The sequence below is a fragment of the Trematomus bernacchii genome, unplaced genomic scaffold (assembly GCF_902827165.1).
Source record: "Trematomus bernacchii unplaced genomic scaffold, fTreBer1.1, whole genome shotgun sequence".
Classification (NCBI taxonomy): Eukaryota; Metazoa; Chordata; class Actinopteri; order Perciformes; family Nototheniidae; genus Trematomus; species Trematomus bernacchii.
In genome coordinates, this window is record NW_022987313.1 from 38,041 (window position 1) to 58,558 (window position 20,518).

Sequence of the window (20,518 nt, forward strand, 5' to 3'; positions counted from 1 at the left end):
CTAGAGGGCTATGTTATACTCTAAACTCAAAAACCTTCCTTCAATGATACCACCAGATTTCTCTTTTTAGTATTTGCTGTACTTTACACTCTGATATTAAACTTTCACCCCGTTAACTTCCTTATTAAGTCACCGTAAACAAAGCATGTATCCTGGGAAGTGTAGTCCGCTAACAAACGGTTAAAACGAAATCCTTCCTGAGCAAATCACCCTGGAAAACTACATTTCCCATCATGCAACATGGCCACTGAACAGCTGGATATTAACTGCTCAGCCCTGCAGCAGCTACAGGTTCATGAAGTGTTGGTGAAACTGTTTGAATTATTATCGAAAAGAAGAAAAAGATACACCTGTGTGTTAAAACTGCAACATGTCTGAATATGAGACATTTCAACATGGCAAGCCTCGTTTCGACCAGGTACATTTATTTTTAACACGATTCAAGTTTACCACATGCACTTTACGTCGTTTGTGCACCTGGCAGTTACATGTCATATTAGATACATTAAATAGTTTACCTCTGCGTTAACAGACTTTTACATATTTGAGTGTAAAAGCATAGTTTTCCTCTGCTTTAGCATTCAATCAGCTAGCTAAGTTGCACTGTCAACATTAGCAAACATGGTGTTCAGTAGTTTGAGACAGTCATTCTAGAAGTAAGTTAATAAAGTAAACTTGTATTATAGCTCTTGTTATAAAACTTGCACTTTGTCCATATTATTGTGTCTTGGTCAACTAAGTCCACTTTTGACCCTTGAACGCAACGCGAGGAGTAATGCAATCATTACACATTCACTATAAATACAGTTGATAGCTTACCATTTTGATAGCCAACAACTAAGCTAACAATTTGTTACCCTACATTTTATGGGGGTCACAATGGAGTATTCAAAACACAGTATGTTTTAATTCAGAATCCTCTTTATTGGCTAGGTTTGTTTGGCATATCTGACTCATTTACATTAGATCTTATTGTACATACACATATGCAATGGTGAAATATAACAAAAAAGCTGTAGCTACTCATGTAATGCATTTTGGTTGAAAACATTTTGAGATACATTGCTACACTAAAATGTTACTTATGATTCTTTTTTTAATGGTGGAATTTGTGTTCAATTTGTTCCAAAAGAGATTGTTTTTGTGTTTTAGCAGTATACTAGTATAGCAGCAGAAAGGCAGAACTGTGTACACTTTTAATATATTTGTATTCAGCAGAAGTTATAATGTGATATTCACCAATGTTATTATACATTACATATTTTCCTCATATTGTGCAGCCCTAAATGAAAGTACTAAAATCAGACCGAAATAATGTAATAGTAGATTATGTGAACAAATACCTGGTGGGAAATCTCACAGAATACATTGCAACACCAATGAGTACAAGTAAAATAACCCCTCTCTCGTACACTGCTTCTCATTTCTAGTAATTGAATTATAGATATTTAAAAACCACTCCCCCATGCGGTGTTCTACCAACCATCCATATGTTCAGAAAGTCACAAAGCGTGAGTCAGATACCAGATTTTCATCTAAATTAGCAGTTAGTGTAATTAAACTGAAGTTAGGGAGTGATGGTCGCCTCTCAACACTGCGTGGTGTGTTCCTGTATCTCAGAAATGATTCCTTATGCTCAGTTATGAATAAATGATCGAAAGGTTTTTCCTGGCACTTTGACAATTATAGAAATTAATTGTAAATGTGGTGTGAGTGGATTCGGGGTCCCTAAAAGATGCAGATCGGAAACAGTCTGTCGGAGGGATTAATGAGGAGGCTCCACCTGGTGTGTTAAAACATCTGCCACACTTCAATGTTTATTCGGAAACAGCTGGAACATCTCTGCCTCTGGTTGCTTTAAGGAAAAACACAGAATCAGATTTGTCTGCCTTCTTTCGAGCAAAAGTTTAGATTTATTTTACTTGTACAGAAATTAAGATTTTAGGCATTTTCTTATCCTGACCTATATTCCATTGATAACACGTTAAAAATGCAAACAATATGCAAGATAATGTTTCTATGATGTATTTCTTCTTCTCTTAGAACACATTTTCTGGGCGGTTCAGGCACTTCCTGGATGTGATCGACCCCAGCACACTCTTCACTTCAGAGGTACTTGAGCTGACAGGAATAACATGCGCTTTTTAATGGCAGCAGGTATCTTGTAGTCTAAGGAATGTATCTTTGTCAGAGTTCTGCTTTTTTGAACCATTTAAGTATATTTTGTTTGCATTTTGTTTTTATTGTAGCAAGACTGAGGCAGTGCTTCTTCGACATGTGCAAATCCACCCATTTGGGAGCATTTTTCATGAAATGACGCCTCATTGGTTATAAAGTTCTGTTGATTGCAGGTGACTGTAAGAGCTGAGGTTTTGTTGGGGAGTTTTCTGTGTTATAGTAAGGTAATTCAGGATTTCAGTCTCATTTTCAGTTTTTATTTGAGCTTTCATTTAAAGGAATACTTCACTCACAAAATGAAATATTTAAAGTTTTATCTGCAATGCCTCCACATTGTACAAAGAGTCAAAGAACAAAGAAAATGCTTGATGATTGAAGTAAAAGCGGATGCGAAACACACGCATTTCATTAAGAGTTTTTATTTTATTTTTTGTTCTACGTGGAAGCATGCGAGCAAAACTACATTTTCTTTAGTAATACAAGGTAACCCAGGTCCATGATTGAAGTATTCCTGAAACCTAGAGTAATCTATTCCACAGTGTAAGCACAATAATGTTATGTGAAACAACACAGAGCCTGCATTTACTGGAAACAAATGTCAAAGGCATTGAATTTGACTTGCTAATCACAGTTCTTAATTAATGTCCTTGACCTTGTTATGAAAATCATTGTTAGATGACTAATGTATTATCACACTCAAGGGTTCTCCGGAAGAAGAAAAACATGTTCAACCTTCTCGGCCACAGACCATTATGGTATTATTTCTCCAGGTCCTTGTTGTGTTTTGGTAATTTTTGTTCATGGAGTCATCAGTGCTCCGGTGCCTCTGGGTAATGAAGCTGTTAGAGGGCTCTTTGGTGACAGTAATAGCAGCAGTAGCTCCTGGGATGTGATGAGGTGTGGACATGTGGGGCAGCTGTGAGGGAGGAGAGTGTATGTTCTCACACACACACACACACACACACACACACACACACACACACACACACACACACACACACACACACACACACACACACCACACACACACACACACACACACACACACACACACACACACACACACACACACACACACACACACACACACACACACACACACACACACACACACCATGCACCATGCTGGGCCAGGCGTAGCCTCAACTTGCCCCTAATGACGAGAGTGGAACAAAGATCGCTGTGCAATCACACACACATGACCTCATATGCGCACATGCAGAAGTGTACACCTAACACTATCACACACACACGCAGTGAAAGAAACGGGAACACACACACATGCAGGCAAGCTCATTAGAACAAATTGGGCCACATGACCTTGTATTTTGCTCCGAATTAGACACTGATCACACCACAGAAAGCTGTTCATTACTCTTTAGGAAACTCATTTGTCAACTGCAAATCAGCATGAGAGTTTTAGTGAAGCACAATTATCTTGTGCGTTGAACTGTGTGGCTTGAAAAGTGGAATATAAAAAAAACATCCAGGGTAAGCTGTGCTCATTTAATTTTGTATTTTACTGATTTATTATCAATTTTTTCAATTTAGAAACGTCTGCAGGAGTCTGTGGAGCTGCTCGACCGTTTTAAACAAGGAACTCTGCCTCCAGGAGTTACTGATGCTCAGGTACATTCACAAAAAACCTAAGTTCACATTGAAATGTTCATTGTGTGTTAAAACAGGTGAAGTGAAGCATTTACACGTCAGCTTGTGTTTGTACGCTACTTATTTGAAAAAATGTTTGTATGTTTAGCCATAGACTTTGGCTGTTATGTGGGTTATCTACCATCTCTTTTAAGGGTAAAATACATGTTTAAGCTGTATAAAATAATTAAAATTAAGGTAAGGCAGTTACTAACAGAAAAACGTGTGAGGCTGTTTAGTCCATCATCATCTCATTGAAAATATGTTATGTCTCTTCAGCTTTGGCAAGCTCAGAAAATAAAGCAGGTAAGATTTTTCTCTTTTATTTACTTGTCTCATTCACTAACACAGATCACTATCTATTATCATCTCCAGTTGTTATGGTATGGCTTCAGTGGATTTCAAACAAAACATACTGCAGTCTTTACACTTAAAGGTAGGGTAGGTAAGAATGGAGAAACCAGCTCGAGTGCGCTAGAATTTGAAAGTACACAGCCAAAGAAAATCTGCCCCTTCCTTCAGACTTCCTTACAGAGCCCCTCCTCCAACACACAAGAACGCGCACATGACCATTGAGGGCACGAGATAAGTTTGTGCACAGATGGAAGGCTGACAGGCAGGTAGGCCATCCAGTTATTTTAGCGGCTAAAATAATTGGTCGTGCTTTTTACAGCGCCACGGCTTCCACAGATTACATTTTTTTATGTATTTTACTGTCAAAGCATTTAATGTATTCATTGCTATCGGGATGTTAAGAGCATTCCATGGAATGTAACAAAAAGTGTTTCTGAAGTGAATTACCTACCCCACCTTTAAGCGCAACACTTACCTGATTAAAAACATACAGCAAAGTAAGTCATTTCATTGTATTAATTAAATAGTTTTTCAAACAGTTAAAACTTTCCCTCATTCTTTTCATCCCACAGCAAATCTCTCTCCCTAATTCATTTGATCTGAACTATCCCTGTACTAATTATCCGGGTCATTATACTTCCTCTAACAGGCCATCATCCACCCTGACACGGGGGAGAAGATCCTCATGCCCTTTCGGATGTCAGGTACAGCGGCTTGGTGTGGGAGTCTAAAGGGAAGTGAGATGGAGGGGCTTGTTATGTGGTCCAACATGCAGGCGTCGTTCTCTCTGGGAAAGTGTCACGGCTCCACGGGGCTCTTCAGGTTGTCTCAGGCCAGAAAAAGGTCACACTCAGCTGGGCGCTGATTAAAACCTCTCTCCCACGGTGACCGAGAAGTTCTCGAGCTTCTCTGAAGGAGCAAATATTTTGGTTCAGACTCAAAGCACCATTTTAGCAAAGGGACTTTTAAGTGAGGGAGGGGTGGACCAATGAGGGAGGAGGAGACACCGACTATTAATATGTGAGGACCAATATATGTCAAAAGAATGGGAGTAAGCTGCAGAATCTTTTTGCCCTGCCTACCTGTGCAGACTAGACTGGTGTTTCTCAAACTCTCGTTGATAATTTCCCCTCTTTTGGAATATTTTTGAATAACTTTTTTGGTAGGAGAATAAATGCATTGGTTAGTAGCAGCATTCAGATCTTGTGACTAAAAACACTTAAACAATGCATTAAGAATCCCTCACTAAATTCATGTCAAAGCATTTCTTTGTCATGCATTATATTAAGACTGTATTGTGGTTACTTTAAACTGTGTGTCTTCGATAGTTCGCACTAACAATTAGGTGTGAAAATGTGTCCATTTCAACAACACATCAAGTTTTTTGCTTCTTCACAGTACTTACGAGTGCATTGACAATAGGGATATTTATTATAATGTCTGTTTTCTGGAGTTAAATGTTTCTCTTTTAACAGGTTTTATCCCATTTGGCACACCAGTGGTAAGACTTTTTTGCATATATTTCTTTTAATGAATCCATATTTTGAAGGCTACATGTCATACAATGATATTATCTTGTTTAGACTCAGATTGATCCTCCAATATATCATGCAGGCTCTGTTTTCTGATAATCTATTTGTAAAAGGGTTTTTATCTTTGTGTAGGTGGTTGGCCTCCTTCTCCCAAATCAAACGTTAGTGTCCACTATCTTCTGGCAGGTAAGAACCTACATCATCACCTGAAAAACTCTGAGTTAAATAACATAATCAAGAGCTCTTTTTAGATAGAATTTGAAGATGAAACCCTCTTTATTTGTCACACATTTTCATGCACACAGCACACACAGTGACATTTTGTCTCTGCTTTTAACCCATCCTAGTACTAGGAGGGGTGGGGGGTGTCCGGTGCGTTGCTCAAGGGCACCATGACAGGGCCCCGGAGTTGAACTGAGACCTCTCCAAGTACAAGTCCACACTCCATATTTTAGGTCTGTTTGGTATGGTCGACTTGAACCAGCGACCCTACGGCTGAGCCACTGCCGGACATTTTAGTTTCACGTAACTCATTTAATAAGACAACACATTAATCAACATTACTGTAAATGTTACAGTATTTTCTAGGCATACAATTTCCCGCTGCAGTCCTGTCAAGACGAAGTAAAAGTAAGGAAGTAACAGGTTGAGCAAAACAAACACCTGACGGGAAGACGCAACAGTAGACAGAAGCGCCAACAATGGAACACAAATTGCATACTAACAAATTATAAAACATCCACTTTGAACACACTTGAGTTGTCAAGCTTATGCTAAACGCAGTAAACAAAAGGTCACCATTTGGAAGTTATCAAGAAGTGACGTTTGTGTGTTCTTTTTATTTATAGAAACGTATATAAATTCCACTGCTAATCCGAAAAGGAGATGAACCTCTGTGTCTTTCCCCCAATCAGTGATGGGAAATGTTCCTGAACATACATACCAGATTCCCTTTAGGTCGAATGCCTTTGTGTTTGTCTTTTGCTGTTGTATTTTGTACTTTAAATCCACCGTAACATCAGTACATTTACTTAAAATGAACTCACTTCTTCTTCTTTCTATATGCCTCCCTTCTTCCCTTACAGGGGTTAAACCAGAGTCACAATGCCTGTGTGAACTATTCCAACCGCAACGCCTCCAAGGTACTGTATCAGTTAAGTGACTCAGTCCCATTTAGACCGATACTGTACTAACTTCATATAAAAACCTGTGCACAAGTTGCATAAAATGCTTTCATATTTTAATCTCACTTATTTTCCACTTCAGCCGGCTCCAGCCTCTAAATTCTTCCAGGGATACCTCGGAGCGGTGACCAGCGCAGTCTCCATCGCTGTGAGTTCCCACAATGCCTGGCTGGATCTCAACACACACACTATCTGAGCCACTTATTGATCCTTTTTGCATTTAAACCATGGGCATACAAATAAATCAGCATTATGATGGACTTTTGTCAGCTGCATATCGAACTGGATATTTCTTTATGTCTATAAAGTTTCTAAAATATCATGAGATTATTTCCATTTGCAGACCTATTTGTCTAGCATTCACTGCTAAGTAGGGATAAGCGATTCATCAGGTTTTCATAGAAAATTGCACTAGAATCCAAATTGCAGGAGGGGCATTATTTGTAAAAGCACATTTTGTTTATTTGAAGCGGAAAAAATCGGCATTTTTCTTGTTGTCCTGAGTTTCTATCATTGTTTATTGCACTTACTGTTAGTCGCTTTGGATAAAAGGTCAGCTAAATTAAATATAAAGTACTTCAATTAATTAATGGTCATAAATCTGGGCTTCAGTGCAGAGTTCAAAGGTTTACTGGTTGTTGTGAAGCGCTAAATCATTTGAATTGTTATGACAGGAAAATTGTCAAATGGTCAAAAGTAGAATATCAGCCTAACCCTCTGAATACCAGCCATCATAATACCCTTAGCAGTTCAACTCTTTGAACTCCTTTTTCCCCTACCTTTATGTCTTCTAAAGACTCCCATGTCAAAAGCCTATGACACACGTTCACACACCTGCCTCACACAGCCTTCAGTGTGGACACAGGGCTCAAACCGAGCCAATTACTGACCCTGCTGGGCGCTCATCCGGCTGCTGCCCTCAGGCTTCTGCACGGCAGCGAGCACAGAACAAAATCGTGGGGTGTCTGGAGGGCGGACCGGCGGCCGTGTGGGGGGGGGGGGCAGGAGCTCTCCAATTAAAGGTCCGCTCTGGTGACGACCCCCCGCCGAGTGTGTTATCTGAGAGCTCATAGACTTTTGACGACAGCCCTGTAGTGTGGTGAAATACAGAAGTGTTTTTGGTTGTTTATGAACAGTGCCAGGCATTTTTGTCACTTCAGAGCTGTCTAAATCTGAGTGCTACAGCCAAATAGCAGTAGGCGTAATATTTGTATAGGGCAAAATATATGTCAAAATATTCTGATTGAAGTTAAGTAGTGCTGCAGAGATTTCCTAGCTTACTCATCATTTTATATATTCAATTAAAATGTTTATAATTTGTATTTTATTATATATAACATTGTTGACACCTTTCGATTCATTTTTCATATTCAGTGTGTGTGTAGTATTGTCTGTATAATTTGTGCCTTGTTTTTCTTCAGGTGGGGTTGAACGTGTTGATCCAGAAATCGAGCCGCTTCAGCCCGACCACCAGGCTGCTTGTGCAGAGGTTCATCCCCTTCCCAGCAGTGGGTGAGTTCAAAGGGCTCAGGGAAACAACTATGGGATGGATGGATAGGGGTCAGGGGTCAATATTTCAAAAATAGTTTGGTAATAAGTGTAAGGGTCTCTTTGGTATGGAACACAGAAGTTAATAAAAGAGTAAAGGTCCATCGCAGTCTTATATAAAAAATGTCAAGAGCATTCACTCAGGTTGTTATTTAATGGAACGCATGTACAAGCATTTTTTGTACGTTTGTCGAGTTTGCAATGTAGATTATGTCGAGTATTGTTCTCACTGACGAGAGTAGGATATTGTTTCCAGACTTAAGTGGGTGTACAGGCGGGTTTAAGTGGAAAATATGTACATTTCTTTTCCCCGTATTTCATTAATTGAATAAGTCAGTTTTTTATGTTATGTTTTATGTTCCATGTGCATTTTCTGCACTGCAAAATATTTGTTATTAATTGATAAATTGTCTATTGAAATAGTTCTTGATTGTTTTATCTGACGAATAATCCGTGCAGCTTTCGTTACAGAATGAACAGACTCTTAACCTTTAATATTAATAACACCTTTATTACACCTATGTGACCATCATAAATGGCTTTTTTTTAGTCAAACCACTTCTGATTTGTTTCTGGTCCCCTCAATGTGTTCTCTCTGCGGGATACGGAGGTGTTGTGAGCTCGCTCCTTCAGACGTGTGTGGAGCCACAAAGCTGATTTTCATGCCACTCTCCCCCGCAAACACACACCCAGGGGGAAAGACCAATGTCCCAGAATGCTGCTGGCTCATAATTAAATTGTTTGCCCCTCACTCTCCCCCTCCCCTTATAACATGGCGGCTCTTTTAATTAAATCAACAGGTTTCTACAGCGCAGCCTTTGCCTGGTAATTGGCTGCTTGTTAGAACTCTGCTGCGGCAAACAAATTGGATAATTACCCCTAAAGTGGCGTCTATGGCAAGGCCTCATTTACCTGATTTATGTTTGGTTCATTGTTGTTGCTGCCGTTGTTATGCTTGGCTCATATATAAGGTAATTAAAATGGTTAATTGAAGCGAGCGAAAGTAAAGTGCTGTTTGAATTTTCACCTGCTTAATTTTGTTTGCTTACTTAAGGCTACATTTATTTGTAATAACCTAATCAAGTAGCGGCCTGTCATTCAATTAGATTATGAAGACTTTAACTGGAGGGAAAGACTGGCAAAAAAAAACATATTGGATTAATTAATTTGCTGTCTTTTTAGAAAATATTCATCAATATTTAATTATTATTAATTATCAAGTAATTATGTGAAAAGCTCTATAGTGCACTGCCACCACTAGTTATTAGATGACAATTAGAATGTACATAAATGTAATTATTTCACCTAATTACAAATATGAGCCAAATATTTCAGGATTGGGCTGTGGAGACTTTCCAATCATTTATTTTATAATTACTTTGATGCCTTTTATCAATTTATTTGCAAACGTTTTTTTGAGAATTTGATCCTTTTGCTGTGTTTTTATTCTTATTCCATGCCAAATTCCCACTATCTGTCCCTCTGTTAATTGGTCTGGATAATAAAAATCCCTTGTAGGTAGAAAGAGCTATTTGCTCAGTCAATTGAATTCCCCTCACAAAGCGCCCTGCGTGGCCTGCAGCCGTCAGTAAAGATAACTCTGAACGCTGTTGTCTTAAATTAAAAAGGCTTGCGGCGCCACCACTAAACTCTCTAAAATGACTTTTTCTTATTCCTATTAGAGTCAAGGAGAAAGGTCTGTCTATATTAACATACATTTGTGTTCATTTTGGCTTTCGTGAATAAATCACAGGGTAACGACATGGCTGTTTGTCGACCTTGGTCACGGTGTTTGTTGGTTATTTGACACACACACACACACACACACACACACACACACACACACACACACACACACACACACACACACGGGCGTAGCATTACGTTTGATGGATTATGACATGGCTGTGATGTGCTGATTTGGGTTTTTTAGTCAATAAAGCATGCCAGAATTCAGTGTCTAACAGAAGGACACTTAATGACAGGTGTACCACTTTTATCACAGTATTATTATTTTATATAATTAAAGGGGCCCTATATGCTTCTATGGGTTTCCCCTTTCCTGTAGTGTGTTATATAGGTTTTTGGGCATGTAAATGGGCTAAAATCCCAAAGTGCCCACCAGAAGGAGTCCCCCCCCCTGAACCTCTCCCTGCTGCACTGTTACTTCACAGGCTGCCTGATCTTTAAAGGTCACCTATTATGCAAAATGCACTTTTCGATGTCTTTTATACATAAATATGTGTCCCTGGTGACTCACAAAGTGTCAGAAAATACAACCCTCTCTCTTTTCTTCGTTACCCACATCTCTAAAAACGGGGGTACAACGGAGCTGATCCAGAGTTGCTGCGGTCATGACGACATTACTAAAATGTGGGCTGGCTTTACGTTGACCTCCTGGCATCAAAAACGTCACTTTATCAGAAACAATGCGCAACGTGTTTTGGATGTAATATGGTCTTTGTTTACATTAGCAAGCACGCTAACACTCAGAGCTAACGCTGTACTGGAGAGAGTATGTATAAAAAAGCAGGTAATAAAAAAAGGAACTCACCTTGTGGTAAACCTGCAAGAGAAAAAGCGTTTGAGCTCCATACTGTTTCAGAAATAATCCAGCAGCAGCTCGGGTTTGAAGTTACTGACCCAGAATCAGCACTTTAGTAACAGGGCTGAAATATAGGGGTATGAGGCATGGCTACAATGCATGATCTGTTTGGTATTTTTGAGCAAAACACTTCAGAGACATGTTTTTTATATATCGGAAACCTATAATATATGCCGAACATGTTTACAATAGGAGACCTTTAAACCAGAGTCACAGTGATGAAAAGACAATTCATTTCATTTTTGAACTCGTATATGTCGAATCCATAGATGTCTGATACCTCTTTTCATATTTAAAAACCTTCTCGCTTCCCTACAGCCACTGCAAACGTCTGCAACGTGGTTCTCATGAGGCACTCGGAGCTGTCGGAGGGCATCAGCGTGCTCGACGACAAGGGGAACGTGGTGGGAACCTCAAAAGTGGCTGCCAAACACGTAGGTTACTTTTTATCCAACGTCAACTCTTCATATGCAGCTTTTATATGGGATTGATGTAATGTCTGTCTTTTATTTTTTAAATAGTTGATTTTTCTTTCTGGCTTTCTTATTTAATGTCTTTATGTCTTCTTTTGTTTGTGACAGGCACTTTTAGAAACAGCTCTGACCAGAGTGGTCATGCCGATGCCAATTCTGATGCTGCCTCCCATCATCATGGCTGCACTGGAGAAGTAAGAGGATGTTTTATTAATATCAGCTTTTTTGGCTTCTCCTAAGAGATAAATGGGCTCTATAATGCCCATTTTTATAATGCATTACAAACAAAATGTGCTTATTGCGCTGAATAATTAAAGTTATAACCACGCAAAACTATTCATGATGCACATAATAATACACATAATAATCCATGTAATAAGTAACCTAAAGTATTGATTGTTTACTTTAAATGCAGTAAGTGTTATATAAAATAATCTATAGGATTACAACTAGTGGATTTACACACATACACTATGATCCTTACAAAATAAAAGCGCTAGTGTTATGATACTTGACCTGGTATTAAACACATTATCGCTAATCAAATCATCTTGAATTATTAGCAAAAACGTCAGTTTCGGATTCCTCTACCCCTACGACCTTCCATTGAAATCCATGAACCTTCTCCCTCACTGGGATTGCCAGCGTTGTGTGATGTGACTGTAATGATGTCTTAATGATGCAATTTGTTTATACGGATGTTTGGTGATCGATGGCCTGGCTGAGGAATGCGGCCATCTTTGTAAATCCCTGACAGCACTTGTCCCGACCGCTGCGAGCAGGCGGGCAGCCCAGGTGTGTTTGGGATTCCTGGCAGCTGCATGACTGCACGGGAAAAGAGAGTGAGAGAGTGTGTGAGAGTGAGCAGAGGGTGTGAGGTGGACTGAGGCTCAGCTATCCTCTGTCAGCTCGCCTTCACTGGCTCTCAATGGAGCGAGAACAAGGGGACAGAGACCCTGCGAGGCCCCTTCATGATGGATGACTCCGCTGAGAGCACATTTTGGTGACAGCCGGTTCTGTCCTGCATGTGCTTCGCTAGCTGTGAGAGGCTCCAGAGCAATACGTATTTTTAAATATGTATTTGTTTTTGTGAGTTTTAGGCTATGTTACGTACACAGCTACGTAGGGCCTTTATCATGTGCTACTCTGATATTAGAAGAGTACATTCAGTATTTTCCGAACAGGCTACATCTACCTGTGCTGAGTATCCTTTGGCTTATACTGTGATGTGTAGAAAAACTGCACATACAGTACAAGAAAAAGTGTTGCAAAAAGTGTACCTTTTTCATTTGAATTAAGTTGAATTAATTGCATTCAAGCCTAAACTTTGGCATTCTTGCTGTCATCATCTTGGTTTAACGCCGTGGCCATGTTGTTGTTTTGCAACCAGAAGTACAACCAAACGCTAGAGGTCTTAGTTGGTCCAAATGTTCAAAGTTAATTTCAAGAACTGAAAATACAGAAAATATTAATTTACAATATTAATATCTGAATGTACTGTATTGAATAAGACATGAAACTAGTGATTGCCACAATACAATTGTCAGGAAACTGTTTACTGAGGTAAAAAGTCAGGGCATTTCCTTATAGACTTCAATACAATGTAACCAGTGAAATCACCCCCTGTTGGATATAAGAAAGAATGCAGACACTTACGTATTATAGATATTATTCACTTTTCTGACAGAGCCTGAGGTTTCGGCTGGACCTTGCTATGTTATCTTTACAGATTTCTCCAAATATTCCACAATTTCATTTAAAGAACTTGATTAAACTGTATCTTACAGTCGAGTTGTGGTAGTGTCAGAAACTGGTTATAAAACTAAGGATCATTGCATTTGGACTAATTTGGTGTGTTGAACCTCTAATTTTACATGTAATTGTTTGGTTTCTCCCCTATTTTTATACAAATATCACCGTATTAATGATAATAGAACAAATCCTAAGTACAAAAGCTGTACATTTAAAATGTTCAGCTATTGGAGAAAAACAAATCTGTACCACAGCAGAATTAAAACACAAGCTTCTTCCGCTGCTGACACTGAAACATTTTCTATAATTCCGCTGCGTGTTCATCATCACCTCGCCGTGTTTGTTTAGTGTTGAAATTAGAAACCCATTATTGTTCCTGTTAACATACCTCTGTATACCCAGAACAGCAGGCGCAGCAGGACTAGAAAGTAACTCAACCAAAGGTGTTTGTTCAGAATACACAACATTCTTTATTTCGCTCAAATGTATTTAGGCCCTTAATGCAAACAGACTCACATTGAGCAAATATCTTGAATTATACATTCTTTAAATCAGGAAAATAAAATTGTCCTAAGTAGAACCTAAGCGACTACTGATGCTTTTTGAATTCATAAAAGTAGTGTTTTGTCCCAGACATTAAAGGTAGGGTAGGTAATTCACTTCAGAAACACTTTTTGTTATATTCCATGGAATGCTCTTAACATCCCGATAGCAATGAATACATTAAATGCTTTGACAATAAATACATTTAAAAAAATCCTCTGTGGAAGCCGTGGTACTGTAAAAAGCACGACCAATCATCTGAGCCGGCCCGGCTTAAATAACTGGATGGCCTACCTGCCTGTCAGCCTTCCATCTGTGCACAAACTTATCTCGTGCCCTCATTGGTCATGTGCGCGTTCGTGTGTGTTGGAGGAGGGGCTCTGTAAGGAAGTCTGAAGGAAGGGGCAGATTTCTTTCGGCTGCGTACTTTCAAATTCTAGCGCACTCGAACTGGTTTCTCCATTCTTACCTACCCTACCTTTAAGGAACAACATGACATTTTCTGATTGATATATTTAAATGATCATTTTGTGAAATCCTTTTTGTCAGTCTTCAATAGTTTGTGCATTCTTGCTTCTGTGAAATGTATGTGTTAAAATGCACTCCAAATAATTGTTTGAGGTACAGCTGCAACCATAGAGTGTGTATATATAAAGCCTGCAGCTAATGCAATAAAAGTAGAATTAAATACATCCCTAATGTCTTTGTAATACACTTCTCTCGTTCCTTTGCATAAGGCTAAGTGAAATTATTCCAAAGGGACCTACATGAGGTTGTCTCCAAAATATGTTCTATCTTTTAAAGGTCTTTGGCTGAAAAACAATTGCGAACCTCCGACATATTGTTGTTTCTCTCTTTGGCACTGTGTGTGTGTGTGTGTGTGTGTGTGTGTGTGTGTGTGTGTGTGTGTGTGTGTGTGTGTGTGTGTGTGTGTGTGTGTGTGTGTGTGTGTGTGTGTGTGTGTGTGTGTGTGTGTGTGTGTGATGTGTGTGTGTGTGTGTGTGTGTGTGTGTGTGTGTGTGTGTGTGTGTGTGTGTGTGTGTGTGTGTGTGTGTGTGTGTGTGTGTGTGTGTGTGTGTGTGTGTGTGTGTGTGTGTGTGTGTGTGTGTGTGTGTGTGTGTGTGTGTGTGTGTGTGTGTGTGTGTGTGTGTGTGTGTGTGTGTGTGTGTGTGTGTGTGTGTGTGTGTGTGTCCTAATTAAAGCATGGAAGCCATATGTGTTAATGAGCTCCCTCATTAAGCGGCAGCTCTCCTCGTTAGGGGGAGAGGCGTCGCTGGTGGAGGAGAGAGGGAGCGGCTCTCTCTCGAGCTCCTGCTGAGTTCACTGTCCTACGCTGAAGAGGGGATTATCGTACGGAGGGGAAGCGAGGAGACATTTTGGCGAGAAAATGTATTTCTGGAGATAGGTCTTTAAAGCGTCATTAAAAATAAAAGTGTGTTTTCTGAAGATTGACAAAAGGGTTTTCAAACTGTTACAATACATTTATCTTAGATTATTTAGGTTAACACAACAAACCAATCACCTTTCAGAATGTCAAACTAAGGACAATAAAAGCAAAGATTGACTGTAAACGTCAAATGAATGGCAAACTTAGAAATGCTGTTTTTATCACTGAAGCATTATTTTCAAATACAACAAAACAGGGTAATGTGAATAAAAAGATGCTATTGAAACTTTAATTGAACAGCTAACTTGTTAACTTAAAAAACGACTTCCTGTTCACCTTCTGGTCGTCAGTAAATGTACCATTCACACTTCGAAATTGAGCCTCTACGTGTACCATCTTTCTCACTATAGGTTGATCAGATGAAAACATTATGGCTCTGACATAGTGGATGTGGTGTTCCTGAGTCTGTTTAGCTGCACAGAGATCCTGAATAAAATACAGATCTTTGATTTAGACATTAGACATTAGACATTGCTGCGTCTTTGCTCAAATGAGTTGCACCATTTGTATAGATTTGCACTTCATTAGAAGATGTTTTCTGCCAGTAATTGGCCACATCTGATTCCAAAAATAGTTTTAGGCAAATAGGACAAATTGCCTTTGTTTACTGCTTAACTGTACTGCTTTTAAACATTTTGAGATGTTTTTGGTATCCATTCTTGCACAAAAATATCCTTCATTATAGTTGTTACTGGAAATGTGTATTTCCACATGTATATGTTCCACATGTATATATATTTTGTAATTGTTATTTTATATTCTTTAACTTTTTTAATTTTTTATGATATTTTGGACCGTTTATTTCTTGTGTCTTAATTTCTCTCATGTACATTGCCTTGTGTTTTTTATGCTGCTGCAACGCAAAAATGTCCCAAATTGGGATCAATAAAGTACCTATCTCTCAAATCAAATCAAGTTTTATTTTTATAGCACATTTTTAAAACAATTTTTGGTCGAGCCAAAGTACTGTACATATAATAATTACCTTACAGTAAGGATCTCTATCTATCTATCTATCTATCTATCTAATGGCGCATTTCCACTACAGCGCGGTTTAAGCGTGCCGTGCCCGGCCCGTTTTTGGTTGCGTTTCCACTAGGGGTAGTTCCGGCTAGCGGGTACTTTTTCACAGTTTTTCTGGCTCTCCAAAATCGAGGTTCTTTCCGGGCCAACAACAGGGCTGAGTTTGCTAAACTAGAGAGAGAATCGCTGGCAAGGGGGCTACAACTACAACAAAATGAACATATTTTACCGTGATTTAATTGTAATACACGTTTAAAAAATGATGCCGAAGTAACAACATACTGATACCGGTTAGTAACAACCGTGAATTAATGCTTTGACAAGTCTGCAGACAGACGGCAGGCGAAACACCTTTTAAAATGCGTGTTTTCTAAATGGAGATTGGCTAAGCTAACGCAGTATATGCTCCGACCCTCCACACTCACAACAACGGCCTACAGACATAAATAAACCAGCGACTGTATTCGCCATGACACAGGCAGTCTGTGGTTTGTACTTGTTTAACTTTTGTCTAGTTTCTGAACATATATGAGGAGCTGTGAGCTCTGAGGGCTAACAGCTAACGGCTGATGTTGGTTTTGTGTTTCGCATTGAAGATGACGTCATGGCTCCGCCTACACTGCGTTACTATAGATACTACCCCAGTTCCTAAACTGTAATGGAAATGCAGCATAAAGTGAGCCTGGCCTAACAAGGCCTAACGAGGCCTAGCCATACCGTACTAAGCCGAGCGAGGCCCTGCAGTGGAAAAGCGCCATAATTGGTTTGGCAAATAGGACAAATTGCCACTGTTTACTTACGCTTTACTGTACTGCTTTTAAACATTTTGAGATGATTGTGGTATTGCTAAACAAATCCAGTATAAATTGTATTCCACTGCTGTCACTTAACCATGTAATGAGTTGGTTATTGTGTTTCTCTCTATATGAACTGTGAGATGAAACAGTGTCGATGTTTTCCCCCTGCAGGCTTCCTCTCCTGCAGAGGCGCCGGCGGCTCGTCCTCCCTGTCCACAGCCTGGTGTGCCTCGCCGCCTTCGGCCTCGCTCTGCCTCTCGCCATCAGCCTCTTCCCGCAGATGTCCCAGGTACGTCATCCCAAAATAACTTCATCCTATGCAAAGGAATATGTCTTTGTCCTAAAATATAATAGATTGTGTTTTTGAAGTTGTTTTTTAACACCAATTCTTGCTTCTTCACATTCTCTGTGTATTAAATAGCTGCTATGCTCATAATAATGATAATAACACGTTTTTGTTATATAGAACTTCATCTCAGAGACACTTTACAATAAAATAATCCATATGAAAAAACAAGATGCAATGAAATGGAATAGAAATAAACAAACTATCAAAAGGAAAGCGGCCAAATAGGCTAGCTTTTAGGTGGCGGAAGGAGTTTATCAGGAAAGGGGAGTTTTTTGAAGGTCTTGTTGAAGGATCATTCTGTGTTTTACGGTCTGATATGAGGACATTTCTGGAAGGAGGGAACAGCAACCGAGAACAATCCTCATCCTCATGCCTGCCATGACTGATGTTGATGACCGGGGTCTCCTGACCTCTTTATCGTCCCCCATTGAGTTTTACAGAGGCTCTGCTAATGAGGCGTATCCCTCGGAGGCTTAACCCGCTCTGTTATGATCTGCCCACAGTCTCTACTGCCTCCATTCATCGAAGCCATGCAGGTTAAGATCTAACTTGAGCCTTATTGCCTCAGTATGTGTCACACTACTCATTAAATGGCGTTTTGTTTTTCACTCCATGTCTCTATCTTTTTGTCTTGTCTTTGCCAAATGACTCGCTGACACAAGACAAGCAGCCCTGGCTTTAAAATGTTTAGGAATTAATTACCACTGGAAATATCTCAGACAGCCATATGGCACAAAAACTTCAGACATATGTGTTGCTGACAGTCCTGTGAAAAGCTGCCTCCCACTCCACGAAAGGGGCCTGTTTTTCTCTCACAAGTCCCTTTTTTTTTTGCACTTTCGCTAAGATAGCAGGTGAAAAAAACTCCCTAAAAAGCAACATGAATGCCCTGTTCCCCTGGACCCCCTGCCTACTCAATTTGTCCCACTTCCCCATTTCACACCTACCAAGATGTCTGATTAGGATTCTGCCTCCAACTCCAACAGCCATCTGTCTCTGGTTCAAATATTAGGAGCCGCGAACCTCAAATTAGACTTTCCTCTGCCAAATTGGCTCGTTTTACACATTAGCTGTAAATACAGAACATTTGAAGCCTTTAAGAATATATTTAGGTACAAATGAAACTGTTACAAATTTGCTAGTAGAGTTTTATGGATCCATCTACACATACTGTATGTTAGCGTTTTATGTCTGACTGCTATTTAAACGCATTTCTATTTGCACTGATGACCTTCTTTTTTTTCTGCTTTGATTCCCACAGATCAGCGTCAATCAGCTAGAGCCAGAGATCGCCATGGCAACAGATTGTAAGATTGTGACATACAATAAAGGCCTGTGAGTGATCTGCTCTGCCAGACATCTAAAGATAGGAATAAAGTAAGAAGACTGAATTATGCAAAACACTTGGCTGCGTTATCCTGTGAAAAGTAAGAATATGTTTACAGAAAGGATACACGTTGTTTTTGCCAAGACAATATATAATAAATAACACATATCGACACCTTTTAGGAATTACTATCCCTGTTAAAACATGCACACCGACCAACAAAATAACATCATGTGACTGAGCCACAAAAGATATTTATGGAGTAACTCGAATAGCAACTATCAAAAACTATTTTCTATTAGCTTGCCTGGTTTCTTCTTACCTGTAAAAGACATTTTGAGGTTAACTTCAAAACAACTTGACGAATAATTAGTGGATTAGATAGTGATGAACCAAATACTCAAAGTAAAAGTAATATTACCACGGTGAAAAACGCTCTACAAGTGAATTCCTGCATGATGAGAATCTGAATCATCATATTGTCAAGCCCCTCTGAAGTGCAGGAGTAAAGTACCTCCAAATTGTGCATCATTTGAGTAAATGTACTACTGTACTCCAGTCCGAGCCGACCATGTGTTCTGGATTGTAAATGTAAATACTGTAAACGAAATCAGGAAAAATCACTGAAATGCATTTCCTGTGAAATAGTTTTTTGTTCTTGTTTATAATGAAACGACCGACCTTCTCTTGCTTTTTATATAAATCTAATGCCAGTCTTACGACCTGATGTCAGAGGTTGCATGTCTAGAGGGATAATCTAAAAATATTGCTCAAGAAAAAAGCGAATTGTAAAGTCCAAAATATGAACTTCATTTTGTTTTTTTCTGATTTCTTTACCTGGGCAATCATTTTGCAACCCAGCACATTTTTCTCGCGACCCCTTGTAGGGGTGCTGACCCCTATGTTGCGAACCTCCTATGTAATGGTTTCAGCCAACTGGAAAAGTTACTCTGCCTGATTTTGGTATAGTGCGTCTACATCTAAAAACCTTTCTTGTAAACTCGAACTGTGAACTGCAATACGTTTTAAACAAATGTATATCTCATGGAAACCAATGACAATGTGATTTTTTTTTTCACCACAAAAGCCTGTATTGAAAACATTGTAATGTAGTTAAATGATGAATGTAGTTTTTGTAATAAAACAAGTTAATACTTTATATACACATACAAGTCTTAATGTAAAATATGGAGATTTGTATTCCATATTGTTTATTTTTAAATCTCTATTGTAAAATGCTGCTTTGTGTATGTACTTGGACTTGATTTATATAAACTTCCTGTCTACAAGTGTTATCTTTTGTCATGATCTGTGTGATGTGTGAGGGAACGCACGTTGACAAGCAGCCACATGCAGCACCAGCGGAGGATGCTGGCTGTAACTCGGGTAAGACAAATGCAAAACCCAAATAATTATCAATCCTATAGGCTTTTAACTATTATAATGGCTGTTGTGTTTGTAATCACATGTGTGTTTACCCTTAGAAGTTTACTGTAATAATGTAAGTTTTATTGAAATATTACCTGATGGCTTTTAACTCTGACTATATTTCAAGAATGTATTTTATGACTCAATACAAATTATAATTGTTAGTGAGTTTACCTTTTCAGACCAACACATTCCCAAGAATGTTCAAGATATTTTTTATCTACATTTTAAAATGACACATAACTTTATATTTTGGGGAAAAGCACCAATTTTATTTGATCTTTAGCACGCTTAGTTTAATTGCAACTTTCCTTATTGTAATCTCATACGT

General features: G+C 39.1%; 1 protein-coding gene across 1 annotated transcript; it reads left to right on the forward strand.

Annotated features, from left to right (window-relative positions):
* Positions 1-275: 275 nt before the first annotated feature.
* On the forward strand, positions 276-20,048 carry sfxn5a (sideroflexin 5a). Its single transcript, XM_034126107.1, has 14 exons — positions 276-418; positions 2,044-2,112; positions 3,730-3,807; positions 4,105-4,131; positions 4,829-4,883; positions 5,655-5,680; positions 5,844-5,897; positions 6,797-6,853; positions 6,978-7,043; positions 8,317-8,407; positions 11,367-11,482; positions 11,630-11,715; positions 17,255-17,372; positions 18,694-20,048. Exons 1-14 carry the CDS (start codon positions 371-373, stop codon positions 18,769-18,771), a joined length of 969 nt encoding a protein of 322 aa, XP_033981998.1. The 5' UTR covers positions 276-370; the 3' UTR covers positions 18,772-20,048.
* Positions 20,049-20,518: the final 470 nt, after the last annotated feature.

What these genes read in the sequence shown, in the direction of transcription:
- sfxn5a (XM_034126107.1), top strand. Translation starts at nt 371, where the DNA reads ATGTCTGAATATGAGACATTTCAACATGGCAAGCCTCGTTTCGACCAG. An exon ending in TCCCATTTGGCACACCAGTG is followed by an intron (nt 5,681 to 5,843) that starts GTAAGACTTTTT and finishes ATCTTTGTGTAG; the next exon opens with GTGGTTGGCCTCCTTCTCCC. An exon ending in TCTTCCCGCAGATGTCCCAG is followed by an intron (nt 17,373 to 18,693) that starts GTACGTCATCCC and finishes TGATTCCCACAG; the next exon opens with ATCAGCGTCAATCAGCTAGA.